General features: G+C 49.5%; 3 protein-coding genes across 3 annotated transcripts; 1 reads left to right on the forward strand and 2 right to left on the reverse strand.

Moving 5' to 3' along the window:
* Nucleotides 1-150: 150 nt before the first annotated feature.
* Nucleotides 151-1,125, reverse strand: LOC149359866 (testicular acid phosphatase-like). Its single transcript, XM_089567753.1, has one exon. It carries the CDS (start codon nucleotides 1,123-1,125, stop codon nucleotides 151-153), a length of 975 nt encoding a protein of 324 aa, XP_089423879.1.
* Nucleotides 1,126-4,448: 3,323 nt separating this feature from the next.
* LOC149359867 (uncharacterized) lies at nucleotides 4,449-15,650 on the reverse strand. Its single transcript, XM_089569155.1, has 6 exons — nucleotides 15,435-15,650; nucleotides 13,731-13,849; nucleotides 13,012-13,156; nucleotides 10,243-10,410; nucleotides 6,571-6,690; nucleotides 4,449-4,772 (listed from the first exon to the last, which is right to left on the reverse strand). Exons 1-6 carry the CDS (start codon nucleotides 15,648-15,650, stop codon nucleotides 4,611-4,613), a joined length of 930 nt encoding a protein of 309 aa, XP_089425281.1. The 3' UTR covers nucleotides 4,449-4,610.
* Nucleotides 7,915-9,145, forward strand: LOC149359868 (uncharacterized). Its single transcript, XM_089575295.1, has one exon. The coding sequence runs from the start codon at nucleotides 7,915-7,917 to the stop codon at nucleotides 9,124-9,126; it is 1,212 nt and encodes a 403-aa protein (XP_089431421.1). The 3' UTR covers nucleotides 9,127-9,145.
* Nucleotides 15,651-19,356: the final 3,706 nt, after the last annotated feature.

A 19,356-nucleotide genomic window follows, 5' to 3' on the forward strand; every position in this document is an offset into this window, starting at 1 on the left:
CTGTGTCCAGTGCCCCCGGGTACCCACCTGCTTTTGATAACTGTTACTTGTTTTGACGTGAGAGGAATACTTTATTTTTTAGTAGAGATATTATGAGAAAGCTTCTCATCCAAGGAAAGCTTGTCATCCACTCCGCGACGTCGATCACTCTCAACTCGGCACGAGCTTCTCATCTTTCAGGACACCGCGCAAGAAGTCCAAGAAATCGTTCAGTTCGCACGGGTTCTTCAGACTGTCTAGGGGTGGCAACCGTGGATCATCATCTACCAAGATGAGAATCTGCACGTACTTCTTCGAGTTATCCTCGAACACCTCGATGAGCACGCTGCAGCCGAAGGGCGGGTGATTGCCGTAGGACTGGCTGAAGAGCTTTAGCACCGAATACAGGCTCGAGTCGGACATCGAGAAGAGGTGGATCCTGTCAGGCCGCTGGACTCCCTCCTCAAACTTAAGCGAAAGGGTCTCCATTACCCGCCTCAGCACGTTGCTGGCGTACCAGAGCTCGTGGCCCGAAAGCGCCAACCCGAACATCTTGTGATCGGCCCAGATGAAGTCGTCCCAGTACGGCTGAGCCCAGCTGGGGACCGGGTTCCCGTTGTTCACGTACGTCGTCAGGCTGTCCATAGCGAGGAACTTCTCTCTCTTATCCCGCGAGGGCGCCTCGGTCTTCTCTATAACGAAGGCGAGCAGATTCCCGATGGTCATGAACTGGCCTGGACCCGGTTCTCGCTGAAGATCATCGAAGTTTTCGATCAGGCTGGCATGAAATAGCAGGTCGTACCGCTTGGGATCGACCTCGGGACTTCCAGGGATGCCCAGACCTTGTATGGTTTCGGCCAGGCTCTCGCGACAGCGGTCTAAGCGGGCGTGGGTGGCCAGTAGTTGCCCTGGTTTGTCGGCCTCTAGAAAGCCCTGGTACCGACGTCGCAGGAACTGGCCCAGCTTGAAAGTCTGCTCGTGGCCTGCCTTGGTGAGCTGACCGTGGTCCTCCGGGACGTTCTTTGGCAGGTTTTTGCAGCACAAGATGGAAGTCCGCTGGCCATGTCGGCTTATAACGAAGGCGTACAGCAGCTTGTCAGGCGGTTGCAAGCCTTTGGACGCGGGAGAGTTCAGAACCGACGCCATCTGCTCGCCCGAATCAACAGTCACGAAATTCGTGATCTTCGTTTTCTTCTTGGCCTAGTAGTTAATCGTTCTAGCGGTGGGGGTGAAAAATAATTATTAGCTCAAAAGAAGGTGTCCTGTGGTTTTTGCTCCTATGATTTTTGCTGCCAGCTGGGCACGGCTAAAGCCTTACTAACAAAGACGTTTCATTTGTGCCACTTGATTTTCTTCCATCCTCGCTTCTATTTGTCACGTTCCTCTCCGCTTTGTCATTTGCTTAAAGGATAACGAAAAAAGAGCTACCAAGCCTTCTGTTCTCGTATCGTGCCTTTCTTCAGTCTCGGTCTCCAGCTGTCCCTTATGTTTGGTTGGTTGGTTTACGGGGTTTAACGTCCCAAAGCGACTAAGGCTATGAGAGACGCCGTAGTGGAGGGCTCCGGAAATTTCGACCACGTGGAGTTCTTTAACGTGCACTGACATCGCACAATACACGGGCCTCTAGAATTTCTCCTCCAAAGAAATTCAACCACCGCGGCCGGGATCGAACCCGCGTCTTTCGGGTCAGCAGCTGAGCACCATAACCACTGAGCCACCGCGGCGGCCCTTATGTGTTGGTAGCGGTAGTTGTAGTAATAGCACTGATAGTAGTAGTAGAAGTTTAATAGAGGAAGGAAATAAAATAAAACAGAAGGTAAAGATGGTAACCGTCGCGACAATTGCCGTTCACTGTCTCCCTAGCTGCTGCCGGCGAGAATCAAATGGAAAGGGGGAGACAGGCAAGGGAAACTCTGATAAGAACGAATCTGACAAACGACAGGGGTACAGCTGTAGGACGGCAAGTGGGATGTTTCCTCACAGTTCGTTTTTCATCTTACTATGCGACAGCTGCAAAGCTCATTAAAAGAGCCTCAGTGAAAATCGCTTTGTTTAATTTTTTTATTTAGAATGTCTGTCAGAACTGTTAGTGCATGTGCTAATAATGCTTGGCAGAAGTAAGATATTCGTAATCTTCAGGCATTTATAACTAAAATGCCTCTTAAATAAATGATTTTTTGCTCGCCAAAGCCGTGCTCTGAGCAAGGAAGCTCTGATTAGCTTTGACCATCCAGTTTTTCAACGTGCACTGAAATCTCAGAACCTCGGCTGTTTTTTACCATTTGCTTTCTTGGGAATAATCAGTCGCATACCGGCACTACAGGGCACTATAGCCGAAAAATCACCTTTAAAGAGGGTCATTTAATCGCTGATTACACGCAACAAAGTAATAGCATAGCTGCTCCCCATAGACTGGGAGTATCTGTTCTCGCTTCGGCGAGGGCGGCTTCGGCCGCTTATCTGTTTTTTGAGCAGCGTCCGCTCCGGCGGACGCAGTTGTTGCTGCGACGCGCGTCTTTCCTTTCCTCTCTCTCATTCCTCTGATCTTTTAACTCTCCTCTATCTGCACGTGGCAGCGGTGGTGGCTTGGCTCGAGCCAGTAGCAGGCCCGTGCAATTTCCTTTTCATCCTTCTCTCAGTCACAACAACAACAAAAACAACATAGACACCCACAGTGTGACCCGTCCCATAGACACCCTTGCATGTGCATAACCAGGCAGACCTTTCCTTTATTCATTAAAGTCTCCCTCTCTCTCTTGCATGTGCTGGTTGGCCTTTAGACTCCTGAACAATGGCCGGCGCGTTGCGAGTAGCAGTTCTGTTCTACATCTCACACAGATTCGAACGCAATCAATCCCGCACGCAATCAATCAATTCGAACGCATTGGGGGGGGTCACAATCTTTTCCTTAGAAACCGCCGCCTCACCGACTGCTACAGCGACACAGCAGCGTCGGAAAAACGCCTCTCAACGGGCTCCTTGTGACATCGCACAAAAAGAAGCTACGCTAGAATGACAGATTATGCTTCGGGAGCCCTTAGACATTCCAAAGCGAAAAGGTGAGTGCGCTGCTGAGGAAATCCGCTGCTGAGGAAATCGCTATTACGTTTCGGATTTCCTCAAAAAGCGGGCGGTGTACCTCCCTCCACCGAATCAAAGGAAACGATCAAAGAAACAAACCCGCTTGTACCGGCGGCAAGACGGCCCTCTCTTACAATATCAAATAATGGCACAACCATGCTGCCTACCATGGGGCCCAATTTATCACGTTTCATGCTATCCCCGGCTTCACCGTTTGGAAAGAGCTCGGACGATCCTAGCACCTTGAGCGTGTCTGGCGCTACCCACGCTGCCGCGCACGCCGGCGTTTCTATGTGTAACTTTTAGTGTGACCGTGACGGATATGCATGCACAGAACGACTGCAGTAAACATCGTATTATGTATCTATTGTGTGCTCCATCCATGCTATGCGCACACACACAACGCACAGAGTACACTCAATATACATCTTTAATCACATTGCAATATCATGCATAACAAAGCATAACCACGCTAAACCATGCAAAACAGTGGCCACACTGTGCTAGCGCACCTTATTCGCATTTGGCCTAACTACGCAAGTCGTGCGTAATTTTTTTTTGTCAGTGCAGTAGTAGTACATCCGCCGATGCTCAATAAATGTCTCTAACCTAACGAATGTTGTTTATTTTCAGTTACTTCTTTACTGGCTTCTCTGGTAACATTACCCCGCAGACGCCAACCTGCTAAGTAACAGACATGCAGCCTGTTCATAAACTGAGATCTACTGCACGTCACTTGAACACTACTTTTTGGGGACGCCAAAAGATACTCCTTCAACAAAAAAGTCTCACACAGATGTCAAAAGGCTGAGAAGAGACAGCAAACAACCGCGGCCACTCCTTGACTCCGCCTCTGTCCTCATCGGGGTGCCCTGACTCGCGTTTAGACAGATACTTGAGGCCATACCCTTCGGTACAGCGCACTAGCGCCACCTCTCGAGGTTCCCGACAGCTGTCGATTCCGCTCGTGAAGTCCTAGATTGTAGCGTCGCGTCATTTTGGAAAAAAAAATATAACGAAAATTGTAGAGGACAGCCTGATTCATGTACGCCTCGCCTGCTAGAAGATAAGGAAGTAAAATAAAGGCTATAGGGAAAAGAAAGTTGGTGAATGATGTGAATGAGCACAAGTGCAGCTGTAAATAGCAGACTCAGCCTGTTCCTTTTAATAAACAGGCAAGCTCGCGCATACAGGACATTCGCCACAAGTCAGCGCAACATGCTCCGCCTTCACTGATTGGTTTTTACAACACTAAAGCAATTCTTGCAATTCTTATCACAAATTGTCCGAGCGAGAATGCTTGCACAAGGCCCCAAGTTTGTTCCGTTGTTAGTCGTTTTATTCAATGCAAAAAAAAAACGGAGGGAAAATGCACCAGAAGCCTGCGGCTAGCGGAATTAAAACGAAGATTACAGGGAGGGGAAAAGAAAAAGGACAGCGATAGAAAGATAGGACCGGAAAATGGTTCTTCGCCAACGTTCAAGCTCATTACATCGGACATCAGCAGGTCCTCTTGTACGTCTCGGATCAAACTGCATTCATAGACAGGATTATTTCGTAAGGTCCGAAAATCTATACAGTCTCGCAGGCTTTCGCTTGGGGCCGCTGCGACAGTCGCCGTCCCAGTCGTCCATTTCGACGTCGTAAACAGCCCAGAGCCCCGCTCTGTCTGTCGCATGCGCATCGTGTAGGGCCTGGAATGCACGCTGAACCTGCAATGGTTGACGTAGATCACGGTCACCAAATTTAGCGTTACAGCGAGCCTTATTCTTATCCTTGCGCTGCTGTTTAGTGGAGTGTTTGTTTGGTGGTAAACATTGCATAAACTGTGATCCTAGCGTGTGTTTGCTAAGACATTTTGTCGAGTTAATAAGAGCCTCTAGTGTTTAGAGCGTTAAAGAACGATTACAGCAAAGACATGCTCTGGTCCGCATTCTGTTCTGCATCACAGCATAGAAAAAACGCTGTGATCGCATGGTAAACTACAGTTGCGGTATTAGACACGTTAAGCGTGCAGTGCACCGTGTTACCGGAATATCGGCAGCCCGTCCACCGGTAATGCTCACGCGCTCATTGGTCCCGATGCAGAGGGCGCGCGCGCAGCTGCCAGGTACCTCGCGCCATCTGGTGCCTTCACAGCGATCTGCGGATACGCACTAACGACGCGCACGCTCCCGGTACTCCGCTAACGATAAACGGTATACTAAAGGTGTCCATTGGTTACCTCGTGCCGCAGAACGGTAACGTTCCGTAAGCTGAGTAGAGTCGCGAGCAAAAAATATTAGCACAGATCATTGGTGATCAGAATTTGTATATCTCACCACGCGGCGCTGCGGTACGCAGATCTGCCTAACGGGCCATTTCCATGTTTGCAGCGTGTGGGGGGGGGGCATGAAGTAAGCTTTATCAAGCGTGCACCACCCGAACGTTCCTACGTGATTGTGCTTGCGGCATTTATTTATCATGAGCAAAGATGGCCTCTTTTTATTACTGTTTTTTATGTCCGCGATGGTTTCTCAAAAGGAACTCGCGGGAACAATAGATTATAGCGCTGCTTTTAGCCAATAATTTTGCTGTCCGTGGTGGTCCACTGAACCCCCCTAATACTGTGGAATGGGAACGGCCCGGCACTCTCGTTATCAGCCTCTTCGCCACTCGCAGCGCCACGTGTTGTCATTCCGGCGCTCTGGTGCACCGTCATGTGTGCTAATCTTTTTTACCCGCGACTGTACCATGTAGTGGTGGGTGTCGAGCTGTGCTGACCGAGCAAACACCAACTGACACAAAGTTAGCATAGAATGAAGTAAAAATATCAACCTCTCGTGTTTCAGCAAACAAATGGAATGAGCAACGAAACAGTTCATTATGCTGCGCGCAGCGAATGCGTAGGCCACAATCTGGCCGTGTTCTGGATTCACATTTCGCGCGCAGGCGTCGATACGCGCCTGTCGCGACACCTGCGGAATTCAGAGGAACTGCTCAGCGCCTCTCTAAAACGGATAAAAATAAGTTGCAGGGCGTATATTATAGTTGCCCGCGCAGCTGATAGGCGGCGCTAACGCACTAACCTCCGGATGCTGGCCACTCGTGATGGTCAAATTTTGACCCGACGTCAACGTTACTAGTTACTAGAAAATGTTCGGACTAAGCCCCTTTTCCCAAGCATTTCTCCCCAGAAAAGCCAAGCACCAGGCAGGGGGAAATCTTGTAATTAAAAAACTGGTGGGTACACGGGGATACTGGACACGGGGGATAGAACCTAGCACGTCCCGAATGCGAGGCTGACGCTCCAGCACAAGGCCGTCGTCGAGCTACGTTACTACTAGTTCTAGTAACGCCGCTCAACATTTCGTTCTACTCCCGCTTTTCTCCGACAGTACTTGTGGTGCCATCTATCGTTGATTCAGACAAACTACTGCAAGGCGGACAAGGCACGGCTAGAAGCTTGAGAAATGCTCGCACATGAAGGTTGAAACAAAACCGCGCGTATACTTCATATACTTCGCCCACCTTGAAATATATGGTTTCTGGCGTCTCATACGAGCGCCACAAAGATTTCTGAGAATCGTAGTCGTAGGCGACCCCCGTTTTCCTGTCTCCATCACCACGAATGAGATTCGTCCGACACACCTGCGAGAGAACGATACAGTTTCCAGCACAAACGTCCGGTATGAACACGAAACGTCGGGCAGCGACATTTGTTTTCATTAGGGAAGAAGAGACGGCGCTGCTTGTCGTCTGTAGATGAAACCTGCATTTTTCTAGCTAGATTTTGCTAGACACAGCTGTCGCCATACATGTGCATGAACTGAGTAGTGGCACAAGTTAAACCAACCGTGCGCTTTATATTTATTCCTCATCGCCCATCTTTTAAATTTAAAAAAAAAAGTGCAGTTCTCTGCATATTGGGTTTCTAACACCTCTGTGCCTAACCCTGGAGGAAGCCCTTCGGTTAGAGAACTGCAAAATAAATACTAAATGCGGTCTGCACCGCTAGATATTCGTTATTTGTAGTCCATGAACGTGGACTGCTTTCAGGAATTGGATTTTTCGGTTTGTATATTTTCCAAATTCGGCGGACTTTTCCGCTGTTTTTTTTTTTTTCGGGACGGACGTGTGCGTGCATGCGCGTACGTGCGTGTATGTAAAAGACAGGGAGAGAAGTCCTAGCCCCCCTTTTCCTCCGGAGCAACCTCCGGTGCACCCTTGCTAAAAATGCATCTTGTACCTACGAACCTCCTGCCTGCCACACACCCGCTCCAGAAACAGCGGAGATCACCCACACGAGCCCTCCAGAAGCCCCCACCCACTCGCAGCAGTGGAAAGAAAAAGCGACCACAAATCAAGTTCACCGGGAAGGCGATCAGTGCAAAAGCGAAATGTGCAACCAGTTATGCTAACCCACATTTCTCGCCTCAAAACGTGTGATCACCTCATATTTTTTTTATTTTTATCTTTCCGAGTGTCTTGTATTTTTCTACTTATCTGCAGAGAGTACTCTTATCCGCTAAAAGATGAAATATGCCATAGACAACATACGTCAGCAGAAATTCTCTCCGTTATATCCGCCTCTTTTTTTGTCACATGCTCAGACCAGAGACGATATGCCGGGTGTAAAACCAATGCTTGCGACGAGCTTTTTGTATTGCTGAGGGCGATTTTTCAAGGTCTGCAGACAACTGTCCCTGCGGGCTGTTAGCTACTCATCCCGGCGAACCTGCTTAAGTCTGGGACCGGGAGCGGGACATCATTTGCGAAAGGTTGGTAGTAACTACAGCTCTGCTCTCTGTTTCTTGCAGGCCGTGATACGTTTGCATAGCGCCCACTGTGCCTTGTTGCAGGCCGACTAAAGCAATGCCCGAACCGCACGAAGTTGTATCTCCTAACGCAGAAGCTGCTGTCGAGACCACCGCTGAACCTGCGAAGATGCAGGCCGGAGGAGCCGCTTGTCAGGAAGGCCAGCTGGCGAACGACAGCAAACCGAGTGCGAAGGATGCTGAGAAGCAACCTCCCGTTGCCAAAGGCGCCGCCAGAGAAGACGAAGGCGACGCCCCCAAGAAGAAGGCAACGAAGACGACCGTTAGGCACCGCCAGCAACCTCATCATATGCGGAAACCGGCCGGCCACAGTTTCGGTCCGTCCTCAAGACTGGCGGTGGCCAGACCGCTGAACAGCGGCGGAACCAGGAGGCGCACCGGGGACTACGGGTTCTCGGTGTTCTTCGAACATTGCAAACGTTTGCTCGCGGCAGCCTCGTACCGAGGTTCGACCAAGAATCCCCTGGACGCCATGGGGGTCGTATTCCTTCCTTTCCTGGCTGCCAGGTTCCCACTGGAGCGGTACTTCCTGAGGCACCAGACATCGTCCCGCGTCGCAGCCAACTCCAGGACTGCGAACGCTCGCAAGGCAAAGGCAATCGACAACCAGGCGGCTACGCCGGACGCTGTCCTAATGAGCGTCGACAAGGATACCCGTAAGGCGCAATGCACCACCGTCAAGATTGGTGCGGGCAATCAAGCAGCGGACGGTGTCCAACAAACTCGCGCCCCCGTCGCCGAGGTCTGCGACGCCGCCCTCAACAAAAGTCCACAGGCCGGGCAGGGAGGCAAGCTGTCGGAACAGGCCGTCCCAGCACCGCCGACGCCTCACTCCGCTGAGATGCTCCAGCGCTACGTAGGCCTCCTGGGACCGACACTTGTCCCGGCCGGAAGGACGTGCCCGCCGGAGACGCAGCGTTGCCCACGGTATGGTCGCGGTTTCCTGGCCATTCGGCACAGCACTTCCGTGTACCAGACCGAGGAGTGGAAGCCCCGAGGAAGCACCCTGTACCTGCCGTTAACCACCGACGTGATGATCAACGCACTGCGCGTCGACCAGCTCAGCTTCGAAAGCGGCCAGTTCTTCCTGGCCGACGGCAAGGGCCACTACATCGGCGCTAAGAGCGGGCACGCCATCCACTTCTGGAGGTACGACCAAGCCACCAAGAAGCTCTGCGTATCCCAGTCTGTCGTCTTTCTTAATGAACAGGACTACATGGGTGTCTTGCAGCAGCTTGAAAGCATCTAAGACCTGAAGTGCGCGTTATCTACACAGACGTCGTTGCCGCGCTGCTACCAAGCGTGTTTCGAGATCGTGTGTGCTTTGCTGTGGATAAGGGCTCTTTCCTAAGCACGTGCTGCTGTCGCAGCACACGCCTCAGACAGGACACTTCTTTTAGACGGTTACCTTACGAGGACATCAGATAATGAATGTGTAGACATGAAAATGCGCATCAGCAGCGGCACACATTTCGCACCGCTGTAAATGCGAGCCGAAGATGGGCAACGATATTTCAGTGACTTTCGTTTCTTTTACTTTTTTTAGCAGACATTAAAATACACTTTAACATTGAACGGAGCTGCTTGAGGTGTTTTGTATTTCCTTCCCCAGGACATGTCGTTTGCAGCAGCATGCTTCCAATCTTGCCTGAGCTTTGTCTACATCTAAAGAAATTTCACACGCTGCAGCTGTACAGTGTAGTTGCGCCGTAGTGGACGGCTCCGGATTCACTTTCACCCGCCATCGCGGTGTCTCGGTGGTTATTATGCTCGGCTGCTGACCCGAAAGGCGCGGGTTCTATTCCGGCCGCGGCGGTCGCGTTTCAATAGGGAAATGCTGGAGGCCCGTGTATGCCTCGCGATGTCGGTGCACATTTAAGAACCCTAGGTAGTCGAAATAATCCGGAGCCCTCCACTACGGCATCCCTCATAGCCCAAGTCGCTTTGGGACGTTTAACCCTATGACAAAAAATTAACTTCTACCCCCTCGAACTTCTTGGTGAACAGCGAACTACAAGCTCACGCTGTAGGAATCACGCTGTTGCGAAGGTGGTCATTGTTATGCGATCAACTCTGACACGTCCTGTCAGTCTATTGTGATTGCGTTTCCTGCTCCGGCTAGGAGTTGATGCACAAGTTGGGAGGTACACGCATGTTATTTTATTGTGTGAAAAGCATCCCTTCGACGGGAAACCTGTAAATTGCGCATGTGTGGCAGTCAAGTCCAAGATTGCCCTGCAATTACAAAAAAAGCCTCCATATCGCACCCGAGCTTTCGCCGTCAATCGCGGCCATACGAATGCCAAAAATCTGCTCCAATGTCGTCTGAAGCACTCTAAAAAAAAAAGCAACCTGATGATCTGACCTCTGCGTAAGGCACCAGCTCTCGGAAGTCGCAGGTCATGTTGTGCAGAGTCGGTATAAACTGGGCGCTGTGCGCTGACACCGCATACTTCCAGACTCCCAGCGTCGTCGACATGAACAAGCGGGCCTTGGCGTCCTCCATATTCACGATGATCGCGACAGCTTCTTGCTGGAAGACGTGAAAATAAAACTTACGGCACCGGTATAAACTTCACATAACTTGGTAAAAACTGACGTCAAATACCAGAATTGTTCCGCCATCTACAGATTCAGAAGTCACTTATCGAAATTGTGGGTTGTTTAGCTGCAAGAGAAAAGCGTCAGTAAAGAGTCTCGCAGCATGTATTTTGCCTTGCATTTCGTTCGTGCGGCAACTAATACTGCAAATGCGTTGCGATATATGGATTTGCAAAAAGCGATTAGCATGATACGGTGTGAATTTTGCATTATTTTACAAGATAGGAAAAATGCGTGGCGCCAGCACTCTGCAACAGGGAAGGCTTAGAGGGGCGAAGCAGAAAGCGTCGACTGCCAGCGTCACTTTGCTCGGGCAGAATATTTGGGCGGATGAGATTAAGAAGTTTTCGGGGATACAGTGGCCGCAACTGGCAAAGGACAGGGTTAATTGGAGAGACATGGGAGAGACCTTTGCCCTGCAGTGGGTGTAGTCAGGCTGATGATGATGATGGTGGTAGTGGTGGTGGTGATGGTGATGGTGGTGGTGGTGATGATGATGGTGATGATGATGATGATGATAGACGCGATGGCGAACCAGACGCTCTCTTCTTTACTCTGGCCGTGATTTGGGCTGCCTCTATTCTCAGTACCAAGGTTCTTTAATCTATACGAGTCCGACAAGACCCAGCCAACTCCTGCGGTCCGTTTTTAGGAGCCATCGAAGATGCATGCGTCGTCTGTGGGCAGTGGCTTGAGCTAGTAAATAATCGCGTAACGGCGTAAATAATGGCCACCCACGGGAACGAGACTAGTTGCTGAATCCCTCTTTTTAACAGCTTACACTAATCAGATCGACAGAAAAAAAAAATAAACTTAACAACGCAAGAGCGAAACACATCGCCGCAAAGAGCTTTGTTATCTTTCTTTTCTATGTGCTTTATCGCCGCTGACAGGCGGCTTTATGACTTAGTTTGTTACGCGAGACGTGACAAGATTCCTCTGGGACTATCAAGATCCCATGGGACAGCATCTACAATGTCCACGACTGTTCTCGGTGTTCTGGGCTCCTTATCTAAAAGTTCTTAGTCACCGTTAAAGAGAGCGCGGCCGAAAGCTACGATCATTTCGATCTTCGATGGCTTACATTTTCCAAATCGAAGCATTCCCCGAACTTCGTGCATTACGATCGTGAAAAAAAAAAGCGGTGCTTATACAGAATCGATTAAATACGTTAGCATGTACTACTTCCAGTTAAATGAATTAAAAAAGCACCGGTTCTGCTTCGAGATGCCGATCAATTCGTCCACGCGTCACCCTCGACGAGCATTAACCTACTGTTAGTGTATTACTATTATCAGCTTAGTACTATTTACTTACTCTTAGCTATTACTAGTATTCGCTTATTTGGTCACGGCCGAACTGGAAGCTGCGGCGGCGCGAGCTTCCGCTTCACCAAGGCCGTTCCAGTCTGTCTGTGGTTTAGTATATGGATTGATTGACCTGCAGTTTGCAGGCGATGCTATTGTTTCGAGGAATGCATTAGTACGAGTTCCTCCTCAGGCCACACAGATTTCGATGGGCTGAATGCTTTCTTTCTGCGGACAAAAGGCTGCGCTCAAGCGAAAAGTGGAGGACACACTTGAGCTCCGCCTTAAGAGTATGACGCAATAGCGTTAATGGGTTATATTGCCCATATATGCGTAATTGTTCATTCTCAAGTTTACATTCACAGATCGCCGCACGGAGTCCTCATATACCATTCCTGGCGCAGTGGTGCAGCGGTTAAGCGAAGCGCCTCCCCGGCAGGTGGCGGTAGGGTTTGTGAGACCCATGTTGCTCTTCCCGAGCAACCTCTCGCGACCAATCATTAATTGCCACCTCCCATGGTGGGCTGTTTTCTCACAAGCTGATGGGCAGGTAGCGATGACGTCACAAGGTCACGTGACCTGGAACACCCACCTAGGTTGCTTCTCTGGGGATTTCTCGCTCACGCCGCCGCCGACGACGCCAGGTTTTCAGCTGAGCGGGACCGTTAACGCTAGCGCGTTAGAAGCATGGGAGCATGCGGTTCCCAGGCGCTCATGTCATAATGCTCTGCTAATGGCTGCGGCGGTAGCAGCAGTGGTGACTGGGGGAAACACTTATGAAAGGAGGCGCGTCGTTTGTCGCTGTGTCGTGCTCCCCATTGCCTTCGCTTTCCATGATAGCTTCCACAGGTGAAGGAGAAAATACGAAGCTCTAATAGGCACGTCAGAGCAATACCGGATTCTTAAAGACGCACTTGGTTTCCCGTTAGAGATTTCCTCTCTTTCTCTCAACTTCACTCATTTTTCCGAGACAACGAAAGCAAAAGAAATAAACCTGTAGAAACGTCTTCCAGCGCGTTCGCTAAGAACGAAACCGGCAAGAGTGTGTCATCTGTTCTGGCATACCACGACAACAAAGACGTGGGGCTGGGAGAACTACTGGACAAAGACGCCAGAAAGAAGTCGTCGTCATTATCAGCAAGAGCGGCTAAATCGGTTAGTAGTAACAGATCTTTCTCTGTGAAGTGGTGAAGCCTGAACACGACAGAGTGAGCAGATCAGCTCACGATGGATATCAGGTCCTTGTTGCCCAGCTGGTCAGCGCTCCACGCAGACGCGGCTGTGACCAGGCACTGGCGCAGGCCCTCGGTCTCTTGCAGGAAGTCCTGGTCGGCCGGAACGTGGCTGACCACCACCAAAAGATCCACATGCCTGCCCGAAAGGAAAGGAAGACACACTGCCACCAGTTCACACTCTGTAGAAAATCGGCACGGTTCCTGGATGGCGGGAGAGCACATGCGGGGTGTGTTGAATATTCATTCATTCAACATATCCTGAGAAGGTAAAAAAAAAATGGAGCTTTTATCAACAGTACGGAGGCAGCTGCGCCGACGCCACTAGCTAGAGGGCCTCCTTTGAGATGCATCTACTTGAGTTGAATCCGATTATTGGTACTTCGACGCAGTCGTGTTGAGATACGTATTAATAAGGCGTGATATTCGGGGTTTGACGTTCCGAAGCTACATCCGGGTTAAAAGGGACGCCGTAATGGAAGGCTCCGGATTGACTTATGCCCCGTGGGGTTCTTCAGCGTGCCCTGTGATCGCACAGCATAAGAGCTGTTTTGCACTTCACCTCCATCGAAATGCGGCCGACGCGGCCGGGATTCCATCCCGCGACCTATAGAACTCGACAGCCGTACGTCATAGACAAAACAATTCGGCGGGTACACACTCTATATAAAAACAATACACATACTACGCACAAAAGTCTAAACAATACTGACTCGACGACGTTCCTGGACAGCTCGAGAATGGCTCTGCGGGTTCTCTCCCTGCGGCCCGAGCTCACCACGGCCAGGCCGAGAAAAGACAGCAGCGGAGGACGCACCATCTTGCGGAAATTCTGCGCAGCACGAAGACCGACGATGAAGCGACGACCACAGGAATCAGATGCGGGGTCTGCGATACGTCATGGCAGCCAACGCTGTCGGAGCTACACAATACTCATAGCCATACTGTGTAGCGAAATTAGAACGGATTACTTGCCCGGTTCTGTAAAATCCATCAGTGATAGCAGCACAATACACACTGGTGTACTGCGCAAAAAGGACCAATCAAGGGCAAAATAAAGGCGACGCAAACGCGGTGCAGGCCACCGTGTTTGTGTTGCCTTCTTTTTTCCCTGTGTCCATTTTGCCGCCGTATAATAACGCCATGAAACATTACCAACTAGTCCAGCTGTCTACGTTCCAGAGCGCCACATTCGCGTTGACAAAGCTGGATCGCAGCGACCCGCTACTACGTCTCCTTTAACTCTCCAAAGTAAGGGCCCTGAAACGCTCTACAGACTTTACCGCACGCAATAACACCTGTCATGTCACCTGACGCAACTTCCCAGAAACCACTCGGTAGCTGCCCGACAAGCCAGGCACGAAACACTGCTAAGTTCTGCTAAATGATTCCTGCACACAAGACGCAAATAGAAAGACGTCTTTTTCTGCGACGTTTTTATGAGCGCATATTGTCGAGACAAGCACGTACAGTCATGGACAAAAGTTTGCAGGATGCGGATTTATGGGGGGGGGGGGGGGGGATTATATATGTGTTTCCATGGAGCCGACTTGACCCCTTGTTCTCCATTGCTTTTTGTTGACCTCCTTTACTCGATCGTATGGAAATAAATTTTAGCGCGAAAGCTATCCTACGTTCACCAACACTGACGAAGAATCTTGTCACCGTACGTGCAACCCCCGTCAAAAGTATACAGCCCTAGGGGCTGTATTCAATAAATGTCTTTGCGTCCTCAATCTTCTCAAGCTCTGTATTGCTAGATGTTCTAGGGAGCCCTGCTAAAGAGCTTAGAAGCGAACCCCTTGGGCTGTATGCTTTTGACAGGAACTGTACGTACGTACGATCTTGTACCGTTGCCTAGAAACCCGAGTTACTCGGATAAGCTCAGGTAAGTAAGAAAGAGCGTCGCCCCAGCTGCACGGGAGGTTGATCGTGAAGAGCAGCATGGGTCGCACAATCCCTACCGGTGGCTGTGATAGAAACAGCCACCTGGCAGTGCAGTAGTGCATCTCTTAACCGCTGCCCCACTGTGCTGGTAGTGGTCCGAGGACTCGCCGCCATCTACGAATGTTACGTAGAGAAAGAACAATTCTGCATATATGGGCAATAACCCCCTAAATGCATGACGTCATACCCTTAAGGCGGAGCTTAAAAGCCCCTCCAATTGAAGAACAAACGCCTACTTTCGCACGTCTACTCGGTTTAACTATGTTAAACCACACTACCAATTTATTTTTTTTTTCCACGAACCCACATCTAGCAAACTTTTGTCCGTAACTGTACAGGCTATACCAGCAGCAATTCTTTCTACACCTTGTGAAGTGCTTATCTCTCCTCCTCTGCTTGCTGCCCCCCTCTCTCTCTTTCTGTCTCTCTCTCTCTCTAGAGCCCTGAAGCTGTTGCAAAGTGCACCGCACCTCACTGAGCAGCGCCAAGTGCGTCCCGCTGTCGGGCACGTAGCGGATAGTGTGGTAGTAGAGGGCGCAGCCGAAGCCGACGATTCCCCGTCTCGCGTACGCCTCCAAGACGCTAGAGTTGGCGTCGCGCTCATCCTTCGAGGCCATCTCGTCCCACGCGTGCTTGGCGATGGAGAGCAGTGGCACGCTTCTCTGGAACTTGCCAATGTCGCGCATGAAGACGTCGAAGGAATCCCCTGCAGGTGCGCGGGGAAAAGAGGTGCGCACGTATATTCAATGGGCCTGTATAAATGCAGCAGGTAAAGAGCATAATAAAATAAAATAGTCATCCTCATCATCATCAGTCTCACTACGCCCACTGCAGGGCAAAGGCCTCTCCCATGTCTCTCCAATTGACCCTGTCATTTGCCAGTTGCGGCCACAGTATCCCCACAAACTTCTTAGTCTCACTCACCCACCTAACTTTCTGCCGTCCCCTGCTACGTTTGCTTTCGCTTGGAATCCACTCCGTTACCCTTAAGGACCACCAGTTCATCTTCCCTTCGCATTACATGCCCTGCCCAAGCCAATTTCTTCCTCCTGATTTCGACTAGGATGTCATTTACCCGTGTTTGTTCCTTCACCCACTCAGCCCTCTTCAAGTGGTTCTTGGTAATAAAGCATTTTTTTAGTATTCGAACAGCAGAAAAAAAATGATTCGGCATTAACCTCACGGGAAAAAAATTAAACATCTAAACAAGTTGAGTATGTCAGTGTCCAGCCAACTTTTTACAGCATCGTTCTGGCATCTCTGTAACACTTTGACACACAGTCTATGGACGAGGTTCTTGCAAAACTGACAGTGCTCGTTCATCAGAATCTGGGGCCTTGATGAGTATAAACATGAGTTTTGCAGCTAAAGATATTATGGTCAGGACCTTAAGGATGCAAAAATGGATGCCGCGTTCAGAGGGGACAAGCTGATTTGTGCAGTGCCTGCCATAAATAGACCTAACACCGCCGCATTCCTTATAACTCCTCTCCTAATTCATTCATAAAAAGAGCGTGTATCAGGCGCTCCATCCCACTCCACCTTGCTTACTATAAATGGTTCACTTTTCCCAACTGTTTTCTGTAATAAAAATGGCCTGAGTATGGTGTTGATGACCGTTATCTGTTTTTACGGCGCCAGGGCAATTAAGGTCAAAGAGCTCCTGCCACAGGCCTGAACGGTGAATTCACGCCTCTGTGAATGCAGAATGAAAGTGAGACCAAAATTTTGATAAAACTAGAGTGCAGTATACAGAACCCATTCCAAAAATAGTATCTACGATATCTGCAACGTTATTCACAAGTTGATGACGGTGCATGACTTCTTCGAAGATGCTTCTAAACGTGGCTGCTTTTCCTGGATCGGCCGAGCGTCGGCAAGAGAACGGCACCAGGCCACGAATACTTGCCGCTGTTCAGGGAGGTGAACTTCGCCGTATACTTGACTGGGATGACGCTGTCGAAAACGACGTATTTGCAGACGCCGTCATCAGGAAGAACGATCTCGCTCTTGCGTCCACCCGCAAACACGCAGAACAGCTCTGTGAATTCAGAGGAGCAAAACGGCAGGAAATAGAACAGGCGTTTGGTAGCTTTGTGACTGTTATTTGTACTTAAGAAATATACATAATACACGCTTGCTGAGGTGCACGTGCATCTCCCGAGAGCTAGATACGAACTGACCAACAGGAGCATGAAACAACGTCGTCATTTCCTCGGCAGCCAACGTCGAAAACAGCCGTTGTAAAGTGCGTTATATCCATCAGTCTATGCCTTCAACAATGATGGTTGTGCAGGGGACTTTCTCCGAGGTTACCGGGTGTTGCCGTATAATGTTGAAACCGGAATTGTCCCATGTTAATCTGCTGTCAGTAATAAGGGATGCCGCGAGCGACAAAAAAAAAGGGGGGGGGGGGGGGGGGGTGGACAAGGAGAAGACACACTTGCGCGCTCTACGTGTGAATGTGTTTCAGTGTGAACAACGAGTACTCCCAGCAACGGGTAACGCCGCGATGCCCTGTAATGGGCCGAGGTAGAAATTTTGCGCGGTATTAAATACTCAGCCCACTGCGTGTGCGATCATCGCAGTGCTTAGCACAAAAAGCACGACACGCTTCGAAAAAGAGCCCCTGCCAAGAAAGAAAAGGACATAGTAATTATGTGTTCACGTCTTTAATCCTGTAATGTGCGGCACATCGCCTACGATACAGATTATAAACACAAGAATACTTTTCGCTTACGCTCCAAAAAGTATGTCAAATATTCAAGTCATTAATGAAACTGCATTTACAATGCATTTATCATAGAAAAGTTGAAGTAACGAACTGCAAGAAACGCAGGCCGACTTGCAGTAACGTCACTCATGGAAAAATCCTAACCCTACTTAAAGAAATACCATAAATTGCAACAAGCGTAGTGCTACAGCAGCAGGTGAAGGAGCAGGCCGAATTCTTCCATTGATATATTGCATTCGTCTAAATATGTTCGCTCTGTACCATTGCTCCCAAATGCTTAGACGTCAATTTTCTATTTTAATTATGCAGTGCATAATTATCCTTTAAAAACCTTCAGGTTTTTTATATTTATTTAGCGCAAAAGCCATCAAGGGTGAAGTTTTGTAAATTAACCACTTTTTCCTGTTGTTTTCATTGCTTACGCATTACAGGGTTAAAAGCGAAGCACACCTTAATTGGAGCGTACAGGGTAGTGTCAGCATCAATACGAAAAAGAGAGAATTGAGAGGAATAAGTGGCGGAAGCCCATTACAGGCTTAAGCATTGAGGAAACCTGCACGTTGAACAAACTTGAAAGTATATTCCAGTCGCTGCGTGCTTTGCGCTTGGAGTTTCCGCCGAAGCAGCGCAACGACAGATGAAGTTAATGGGAAAAAATTTGAGGGGGGGGGATGAACGTACTGTCATTATGCCGCGTTAAATCGGCCGGGGCCGGCGAGTCCTTCTGTCCGGAGCCGGTCGTCGCAGTCGCTATTGCTGCCTTTGTCGTTGTTGTTGTTGTTGTGCTCATAATCTTCCTCTTCTCCTCGGCTGCAACGAGGAGCACCGACATTTTTATAAAAAACAAGGACGCCTCTCGTTTTCTAATCTAAGTTGTCGTGATATAAAGAAAAGCAGGAATCTCAGCAAACATAACAAAAAAGCCGCCAATCAGAGTGCCAAAAAAAATTGCGAACCACTGCTGCTCAAGCCAACAGAATTCGAAGCCGAGGGTTCCACCAAGCTAACTGTAAAAGTGCGATAATGCTACCAAGCACGCTGGGAGTACTTACTTTTTTCGTAATTGTTGAAGTTATCATCTAATAAAACTTCAAAAAACTTCAAAAGGAACGTCAGGCATTCTGTCAGCTTCGTTCACTTCGTTCACTGCTGTCATGCGAAGACGCAGGAAGCGAAAGACTGCACACTGCCACCCAAAAAGTGACTTCAAAGCAAACAAGCTGCAAAGTCGTGTAATAAATTTTCTCACCGTCAGCAGACCTTTCCTGCGTGGTTGTCACTTCTGCAGCTTGGCTGGTGCTAGTGGTATCCGCACGCTTCGTCAATTTAGAGGTAAGCTGAGACGGCGGAGCCTTCGTTTCGGAGGCGTTGATGATAATTAGCTCGCGGTAGACTCCTTTTCATGAGGAGAAAAGAAACAGAGGAAGAAAAGGAGTGGTGCCATTTGTCTACGGTATGAAAGATGGCGATGCCGATTTAGTGCCTGGCGGCTCAGTGGTCAAGTGCGCAAAGAGAAGGTAAACGACGCTACTTAACTACAAAGACAGGGGAAAGATAACGGCATCGCAGAACAACAAGCGAAATACTGAAAGCGCTTTTCAACAGCCCCTCAGTAATTTGGCTTAGATTTTGAACTATTGACAGTGGTGTTCTCTCAG

Source organism: Amblyomma mixtum, chromosome 2 (assembly GCF_055824585.1).
Source record: "Amblyomma mixtum isolate Tamu chromosome 2, ASM5582458v1, whole genome shotgun sequence".
Classification (NCBI taxonomy): Eukaryota; Metazoa; Arthropoda; class Arachnida; order Ixodida; family Ixodidae; genus Amblyomma; species Amblyomma mixtum.

Excerpts from the sequence above, each read along its gene's own strand:
- LOC149359866 (XM_089567753.1), bottom strand. The coding sequence starts at position 1,125 with ATGGCGTCGGTTCTGAACTCTCCCGCGTCCAAAGGCTTGCAACCGCCT.
- LOC149359867 (XM_089569155.1), bottom strand. The coding sequence starts at position 15,650 with ATGCGCGACATTGGCAAGTTCCAGAGAAGCGTGCCACTGCTCTCCATC. Across the intron at positions 10,411-13,011 it reads ACAAGGACCTGATATCCATC|CAAGAAGCTGTCGCGATCAT; the intron begins GTGAGCTGATCT and ends CACGTCTTCCAG. Across the intron at positions 4,773-6,570 it reads CAGAAACCATATATTTCAAG|GTTCAGCGTGCATTCCAGGC; the intron begins GTGGGCGAAGTA and ends CAACCATTGCAG.
- LOC149359868 (XM_089575295.1), top strand. The coding sequence starts at position 7,915 with ATGCCCGAACCGCACGAAGTTGTATCTCCTAACGCAGAAGCTGCTGTC.